This window comes from Triticum aestivum, chromosome 5D (genome assembly GCF_018294505.1).
Source record: "Triticum aestivum cultivar Chinese Spring chromosome 5D, IWGSC CS RefSeq v2.1, whole genome shotgun sequence".
In the NCBI taxonomy this organism is placed as follows: domain Eukaryota; kingdom Viridiplantae; phylum Streptophyta; class Magnoliopsida; order Poales; family Poaceae; genus Triticum; species Triticum aestivum.
This window is the reverse complement of record NC_057808.1, coordinates 49,391,658-49,400,771: the sequence shown is the minus strand read 5'-3', so window position 1 is coordinate 49,400,771 and position 9,114 is coordinate 49,391,658. Positions and strand designations below refer to the sequence as shown.

The 9,114-nt window shown below is 38.2% G+C and overlaps 1 protein-coding gene across 1 annotated transcript; it reads left to right on the top strand.

Annotated features, from left to right (window-relative positions):
- Window positions 1-627: 627 nt before the first annotated feature.
- Window positions 628-8,654, top strand: LOC123124274 (glutamate receptor 2.8). Its single transcript, XM_044544926.1, has 5 exons — window positions 628-889; window positions 4,337-5,670; window positions 6,030-6,279; window positions 6,837-7,231; window positions 8,084-8,654. The coding sequence occupies exons 1-5, from the start codon at window positions 628-630 to the stop codon at window positions 8,486-8,488; spliced, it is 2,646 nt and encodes an 881-aa protein (XP_044400861.1). The 3' UTR covers window positions 8,489-8,654.
- Window positions 8,655-9,114: the final 460 nt, after the last annotated feature.

Sequence of the window (9,114 nt, the reverse complement as noted above, 5' to 3'; positions counted from 1 at the left end):
ACTTGTGGACCGGGTCTGCCTCACCAAGCGTCTTGTCCTATATCTGTGTGAAGGTAGACGGGACGACCAACACCATTCACATCACACGCGTCTACCCCGCGAGGTCGGGTTCAAGTTTCTTTGCAACGGAACAAATACGTTTATTTTTCAAGCGATTCATATCGTCATGGTGTATTGGTTCCTCCCAATTGTCGCCCACCTCTGATGGTGTTTAGGAACTTATAATTCCTGACTGACGATTTTTAAAAGAGCTCTCACATGACTGCACAGATTTAAAAGATCATTCGTTTGCGCAGACAAATTAAGGATCAAAGTCAATCCGCGTTGAACGTGTGCGCACAGGTTCCATGGACCGATTCGTACCGTGTCTCTTTGATCCCTCTTGTCGTCTCATGCATGCGGGAATTCATTTATCCAGAGGCAACTCCGGTTGAATTTCCCGTAGTTTGGCCGCGAATAGAACACACCCCAAAGTCCAGTGACCAAGGTTAAACAACAACTAACCTGTCACAAATCAGCGAATCCACCTCGCTAGTCGCTAGTCGCTACTCCCAGTTTGACCACCAGCGTCCTCCTTGATGCATATAAGAGGGTGCGATCAGTGCATCTCAGCAGAAGAAAAGTGTGATGAAGAGAGCACGCGGCGGGGCCATCGTCCTCTTCTTGTTACTCGCTGTCGATTTCGGCATTGCCCAAAACACCATCGGCAAAGCAGATGGATTCCATGTCGGGGTGATCCTCGACCTGGGATCGCCGGTGGGAAAGGTGGCGCGAACCAGCGTTTTGCTGGCCGTTCAAGACTTCTACGCGGCCCACCGGAACTACAGCACCAAGCTTGTTCTCCACGTTAGGGACTCCATGGGCAGTGACATCAAGGCCGCATCAGCAGGTATGTATGTGTGTATGCACTAGGCAGTACGTTACGTCGTCAGGATTCAGAAATATCAAAGGATTTTATATGCTAGTACTACTTCGTAAATATAAAAATTGGCCTAAGGAAGAGATCGTATACATATACATTGGCCTAAAAGCATCTACAACCGGACCCCTCAAACCCATCTCAAACCCCCGAGCAGGCCGCCCGGTCGCTGCCCGGTCATGAAATTTGAACCCAGACGGGCCCCTCGAACGGCCCTCAAACGCCTGGACTGACCGGCAACCCCATATTCAGCCCAAATATGGGGTGGATATGGGCCGCCCGGGCGTTGAAGATGGCCTTATAAGGGGTTTAAATCCCTCTCAAACCCCTTCAATCCTCTCGGATTCACACTCAACCGAATAAGGCCTAAGGATAAATTGCTTGACTATCCAACTACTAGTCATATCTAGACGCTCATCTAGTGTACTGATCAGCTGCTTCATGCGCCTCGTTAAAGTAGAATATCTTACTTTTATGAAAATGGTATCTAAACCAGATAATTGCTCAAATGTACCAAGCTAGTTTTAGGGTTATCTTTCATTGCCTTTCGGATGTCAAGACCCATAAATACGATGGCATCATCCGCGTTACTATAGAAAGATAATCCGCCATCCACCACATGAAGCACCATCCCATTAATAAGATCCGCTGACTTGGCTCTCTGGGTCAACTACATTAAAAAAGAGAGGGAAAGAGGACTCCCCTGACATAGGTCCTTTTTATTAGGAATATGGCTCTAATTTATTACTAACATCGGTGCCAACACTTCCATCGGATATAAACCTTTTCACCAACTTGCAGCAAGATGGTGAAGATCCTTTCATCTAGAGGGTCTGGAGAAGAAAAGGTCACTTAAATTTATGGTACTCTTTGTCAAATCAATTTTAAAAATCACTCCTCCCGTATATGATGGAGCTCGCTAGCAGTCTCGAGAAGAAATAGAATTTCTTCGAGAATGTTTCTACCCTTAATGAATATCATTTGAGTTGGACGAACCACGTGATCAACAGCCTGATTAATATTCTATTTGTTGCCATTTTAGTGTATACTTTGAACCTCATGTTTAGCAGGCAAATGTGTCTAAAGTGTTGAGAGCCTAATTGGTTTGACGCCAAAAGTTGACATACCAGATTTTGGCATCTGCCAAATTTTGGCTAGAGATTGGTTGGTTACCAATTTTCATTGTCAATCTCACAAAAGGTTGTCAAATGTTGGCAGCTTTTAATTTTGCCAAATGTTGGTAGCAAACTAATAAGCCTCTGAATTCACATGGCCTCTTTAAATTTTGAAAGCGATTTAATTACCCCAAAGTTGAGATTACACAGTGGTAGGTCACTGCTATGAAATGCATGGAACGGATCCATCAAGTCAACTTTGATTACCTCCCAAAATACCTAAACTCGGCCGGCAATTCATCCGGTCCAAGGGCTTTATTTTGTCCTATCCAAGAGACAGCATCCCAAACCCCACTTTTCATGCAAGGAGCACTGAGGAATTTATTTTCTGCCACGAAAAGTTGAGGGATATCTTCCCCAAAAGCTTTAGACATCATAATATTGTTGTGCTCAGACGAACCAAAAAAACCATTATAATAGTTGGTGATGTTATGTTTGAATCCAGCATCATTTACTACCGAGCCATCATCTCTTTTTAATTGGAAAATATGATGTTTCTGATGCTTCCCGTTTAGTTGGGAATAGTTGAGAGATCTTAGACTAGATGCAAGATGTATGAAAACCACAATACAGAAAAGGTGTTTTTTAATAAAGAAGGTGGTTTATTTCTAGTTGAAACCCCATTCTTGAGTGACATATTAATTTCTCCTAACTGACTCAATCAAGAAATCCCCTATTATAGTATGGCCTCAAAATTGAAATTAAAACATGTTCAAGCTCTCCACACTCTCAATTTATAAGCAAAAAACTAGAACCCCTTCGTTGTTAATGTGTCACTAAAAGCATGTATTCAAAACCTCCACACGTTAATGATATAATTCCATAGGAAATAGAAAATTAGTACCTTGATGGAAAAACATATGGCATACTTTTCCTGTACAAAGACATGCACCAGCCAACAATTAATCCAACAATGCATGGATTATGTTATATAATCTAGATGCAATTGGAATTTAGATTGCTATTTAAATGCATTTTCTTCTGATTGTAATTTTGTACTATCAATAGAATATCATAATATGAAATTTAAATTCAAGGTTTGAAATCGGAAAGTCAAAATACACGGCAATCAACATCCATAACAATCTAGAACCAGTTGTGAGATGAGAGGTAACAAAATACATGAGTTCTTTCTACCTATGTAACGAAATGCAAGGTTTGCATTTTCATAGAAAAAGTGCAACGAAAGGAGTACATTTTACTCATGCCATTTCGTATAAGTTTGCTAATAGTTAGAATACCTCAGAAACTTGGCTCTGGCATTTCTGATTGGGCAGGTTCATACTTTTGACTTGTATCTTGCATTTTGAATACAATCTGCTTGTAATCCCTCTGGTCCAAAATGCATTGCATATTGGTTTTGTCTTAAGCTAAAATTTGTTAAGTTTGACTAAAATTATATTCAAAATATATAAACATTTGCAATACGAAATAAATACAATATGGCAATATATTTCACTATAGATCTAATGATATTGATTTGGTATTGTGAATGTCAATATATTTTTCCTATAAACTTAGTCAAACTTTATAAAGTTTAGAGAATTGGCTTTCACCCTGCTTTATAGATATAGCCAAATCGCCGCCTGAGTTGCCCTACAGAGCACAAGGGGGACATTGAAGAATGACATCTCAAACTATATGGAGTTTGACTAACGAATATGGAATGTATTTTGGGGCGGAGGGAGTAAATATCTCTCCATGGTGTTACACTATTTTGTTCAGAAAATAGGTATTCGCCCACTTTATAGATAAAGCACTAACCAAGTCCATACAGGTCATCCAAGTATGAGGAAAACAAATACTATCTCTGATCCATAATAGGTGTTGGGTTTTAAACTAACCCCTGTTCAACACTGCGACACTTATTTTGGATCCGAGGGAGTAAGAAGTGTTTGGGTGTTACACTATTACCCTTATATTTTTAATATATGTGGAAAAATAGCAGGGTCTCTTTCCCTATTGTGTTTCCTAATAAGAGTTCAGATTTTGTATTTCCTTGGACATGTTTGTGTTGTCAAATATCAGCTTCTTGTGACATTATTTGGCTATTTGTTATGTCTGGGGAGTATAGAGGCAAGATTTTAAATTAGAGTATTGACTCATAAAACTGGAAGGTCCAAAACTAAGTTTTTCGTAACCTTTTTCCAATTTTGAAATAGTTGATTATGTTGTTGAGCACTACAGATTATTCCATATATATTATTTGACCATCATTTTCTTTGTTCTGCCCTTCCCAAAGCTATTGAATTGCTAGAGAATTACAAAGTGCAAGCCATCATTGGTCCCCAGAAATCATCAGAAGTTGTGTTCATATCCAAACTTGGAAATATAACCCAAGTCCCCATAGTATCATTCACAGCAACAAGCCCCTCTCTCACTTGTGATAGTATGCCATATTTTGTACAAGCGACACCAGATGACTCGGCTCAGGTGAATAGCATTGCCTCGCTCGTACAAGCCTATGGATGGAGAGAAGTAGTGGCAGTATATGATGACACTGACTATGGGAGAGGCATTGTACCATACCTCACTGATGCACTTCAAAAAATTGATGTTCGTGTTCCATATCGCAGTGTCATCCCATCATCGGCAACAAGTGAGACCATTATAAAAAAACTCATTGAGTTGATGGCAATGCAAACAAGGGTATTTATTGTTCATATGTCATCCACTATGACTTCCCTTCTTTTTATGAAGGCAAAAGAGCTAGGGATGATGAACCAAGGATTTGCGTGGATTACCACAAGTGGAGTGGCAAACATCATGGACACACTCAATCCAAGAGTCATTAAGGCAATGAATGGTGTTCTTGGAGTAAGGTATCATGTTTCCAGATCGCAAGAACTTGATAACTTATCCAAAAGGTGGAACAAAATGTACTTGCAGGATAACCCAGATGAATCACCCTCCAATAAACTAAGCATTGTTGGGCTATGGGGCTATGATACGATATGGGCATTGGCACGAGCAGCAGAAAAGGTTGGAGTATCCAATACCACAAATAAGCCACTATTGTCCATTAAAAACTCCACATGCTTGGAATCCATGACTATTTCCACTAAGGGTCATGAACTCTTAAAGACAATTGTACAAAATAAGTTCAAAGGTTTCAGTGGTGAGTTTGACCTTACATATAGACAACAACATAAAGCTTATGTGTTCCAGATAATAAATGTTGTTGGAAGAGGTTGGAGAGAAATTGGGTTTTGGACTATGAAAAGTGGACTTTCACGACAGTTAAAGCAAGATGGCTTCAAAAAAACAGGACAACAGTCAATGCATGATCTAAATCCTGTAATTTGGCCTGGAGAGTCAACCAAAATACCAATGGGCTGGGAAATTCCTGCCGTTGGCAAGAAGCTTAGAGTTGGTGTGCGCTCCAGCAAAATTCCGGAGTTCATAAAGACATACAAAGATCCTGTCAAAAATGCAACAACAGTGAGCGGCCTTACAGTTGATATATTTGAGGAGGCGGTAAAGAGGCTACCTTTTCCACTTTCTTATGAGTACCTAGAATTTGACACAACTGATACAAGGAGCTACAATGATTTTGTTTATCATGTTTATCTTCAGGTAAGAAATACTTTACAAAGGGAAATTTCTCAATTTTCTGTGTGAAAAAACTAAAGTTGCATACATTTCATTGTGAAGAAATAACTCTAGTAGCTCAAATATTTTACTATGTATTGAATTTGTTCTGCATTTTCATTACAGTGTTTTGTTCTACTTTCACGCCACAATTACTTCAAGTATAGACAAAAGGAGGCCAACCATAAATGCTCACTCTAGTTTTCTTTCCCAAAGCAAACCAAAAGTCTATATTGCTAAGATATTCTCTTTGTTGACAACTGGGCTTATATTGTTTAGTCAATCATAAAATATAGTTATTCACCTTTTTCTCAAATATAAAAGTCTGACTAGTGTCATTGCAGGAATACGATATAGCGGTTGCAGATATTACTATAAGATACAACAGATCATTATATGTCGACTTCACTGTACCATACACAGAATCCGGAGTAGGGATGATTGTTCCAGTGAAGGAAAACGTGATGAAGGATGTGTGGCTTTTCTTGAAACCATTGAGCACCGAGATGTGGATTGGCAGCATCATATTATTTATGTACACGGGAGTTGTTGTCTGGCTGCTGGAGTATCTAAATGGCAGTGAACATGTGCATGGTCCCTTTTCGCTCAAACAACTGGCGACTACAATATTCTCCATTTTAGAAGAGAGTTGAGTACTGTTGCAGTTTCTTAGATCTTCATAGAATTTTGAACAATTATTTTAGTCACATAGACAAAGCATGTGTTGCACTATATCAAACTAAGAGTAATCATTGAAAAATTACTACATTGAGCTGACTAAACATCTCTAGGAATCTATCGTAGATAATTTTATTTTAAAAATTCAACAACACAAAAACTTGATCTTTCTACTTAATAATGCTCAATAAACACAATACGAAGAATCAGGGGGGGTGAGCTAACCCAAGTTTGTGTTTTCTGAACAGAAATTCAGCAATGCACATGTTCTTATTAATTGCACTTCACTACAGAGAAAATTATGGACATTATCCGATGTTTGAATTAGTTAAAAATTAATGGCATAACTTGAATTAATCATCTAAAGAAATTTGCATATACTTTCTAGCAAGTCCTGAAATGTCGTGCATTGCATTGTTCCATCTTTCAAATTTCTTCTGTGTCTTAATAAAGAATGATTGTTATTTCTACAGAGGAAAAGCTGGAATGCTTTCTACCTAGAATTGTTTTGCGTGTATGGATGGTTGTACTTTTGGTACTTGCAGCAAGTTATACAGCAAGCTTTGCATCAATGCTTACTGTACATAAGCTTTCACCAACAGTGAATGATGTCCAGGAACTCCAAAAGAATGGAGAATATGTAGGGTTCCACCAAGGTTCTTATATAGAGGGTCTACTAGTGGAAATTGGTTTTGATACATCTAAGCTCAAGTCCTATGCAACACTTGAAGATTTCTATAGTGCTCTTTCTAATGGAAGCATTGTTGCGGTTGTACTTGACATCCCATACATCAAATTGTTTCTCGCAAAGTACAACAAAGGTTACGCAATGGTGGGGCCTATTTACAAGAGTGCAGGTTTTGCATTTGTAAGTTTAACTAAACTCGCTATTCTCTTCTAGTGTCATATCATCACAAGATTGCAGTTTAAAATTCATACTTGTAAATATATAAATATATGTTGCAAAAATTAAAGATAAATAGATAGTATGATTATCTAATAGCGTCCCAATGGAATGATGAAATTTTACGACAAGAATTGTTGCAACCAACTCGGTACAGCAGATAAGAAAATAAATAGCAAAATGAACACAATACCCCTTTTAATAAATTTAGCTATAATACACGACAACATATACAAGATGCTTGGTGAAACAATCACATATAACAACATAGATCCATATGTTTACTATCGGAAACATTAACATGAGCTAATATTTCTAACTTATCACACTGAGGCTCTTTTTGGAATTGTGATGCATTATGATAAATAGTCTCTGTCGATTGGTTTATTTTTGGATACCTAGGTGTTTGACTATCTCTCTTTTTCTAAATCAAATAGCATATTTGCATTTCAAAACATATGAGATCTCATGTGGGAGATCAACTATTGATAATACTTCATCTAACTCTAATTTGATTTACCAAACAGATCAATAGACATTTCACAACCTTTTTACACCAACTTTAAAAGTAAAGTACATAATGCTCCACAATAATCACAAACTAAGCCTGACAGGGTTTACTGGATTTTGTGCTATTTAAGCAACTTTTGGCACGATTAGCTGAGGGGTATGGTACTGCTAAATAGTAGAACCATCATATTAGCTGCATATTATATCAGAAAAAAAAGTTTTTAGGATTTTACTGAGTCGATGTTGTTAGTGGGACATTATATGTTAGCATGCGCATCTTATAACAATTATCTCTTTGCTAATTAGGCGCTTCCCAAGAATTCTCCACTATGTGTTGAGATGTCAAGGGCGATACTCAACATAACAGGAGGAGATATTATCATTCACTTTGAAAAGAAATGGATAGATCAAAATAGCCATGAAAATGATGGCACACTCGATGGTTCAGGCGCTATCACTTTTGAAAGTTTTGGGGGATTATTCCTCCTAACTGGAGTTGTGACAACATGTTCCCCTTTTGTAGCGATGTTGATGAACCGCTACAAAGAAGATCAACAAGATCCAGGGAACAAAGGAGATGACCAGAATGAATTCGGACACAAGCAAGTTAAGAAAAGGAGACATGTGAAGAACAAAGAGATGAAAACAGAAAATGAATTGAGAGAGATAAACAACACTGTTAGTGCCTCACAGTTTGAGCAGAAATGGTAACCGGCTACCACACAGTAGGTGCTCACACCCAAAATAACAATGCAACATCACTGATTCATATCGGTTTACAAACCATTCTTGGGGAGACAAAAGTGGTAGGTGGCTCAAGTTATTTCCAAACTGAGCAAAATTCACCTTTCAAGCTCAAAGATGAACAACTAACTAACTGCGGGGGCAAAGCTGGTCCAACCGAACTTGGGTACACTGTGCATTCAAAATCAAGTAAATTTCCAGTTTACTTGTGCTTCAGCCTTTCAGGCATCGGTTGGTCAACTACTGAAAAGGCTAATTGGTCCCATTACATCATGTAACTTTTCTTGAAACAATCAAAGCTCGCTATGAAGTATTAGGGTATATGCTCCTTTAGTAAGATAATTGAGATATAGTGCACAATATATTGTAAGGCATCCAACACTATCTATCCCCGAAGATAACTTTACAACACTATGTCAGTCAATATGTCGGTAATACATGACTACAGCCCTATGTCCCTCAAAAATGCTACAACCCTTTGAAATTATAGTAATGAACTAACCATTTTTACATTTATAGTAGGCCCTAACACTGTACTTTACACATCACAAAATTAACACATGACATAATATGATACCAGCGTGTTGTAGTTT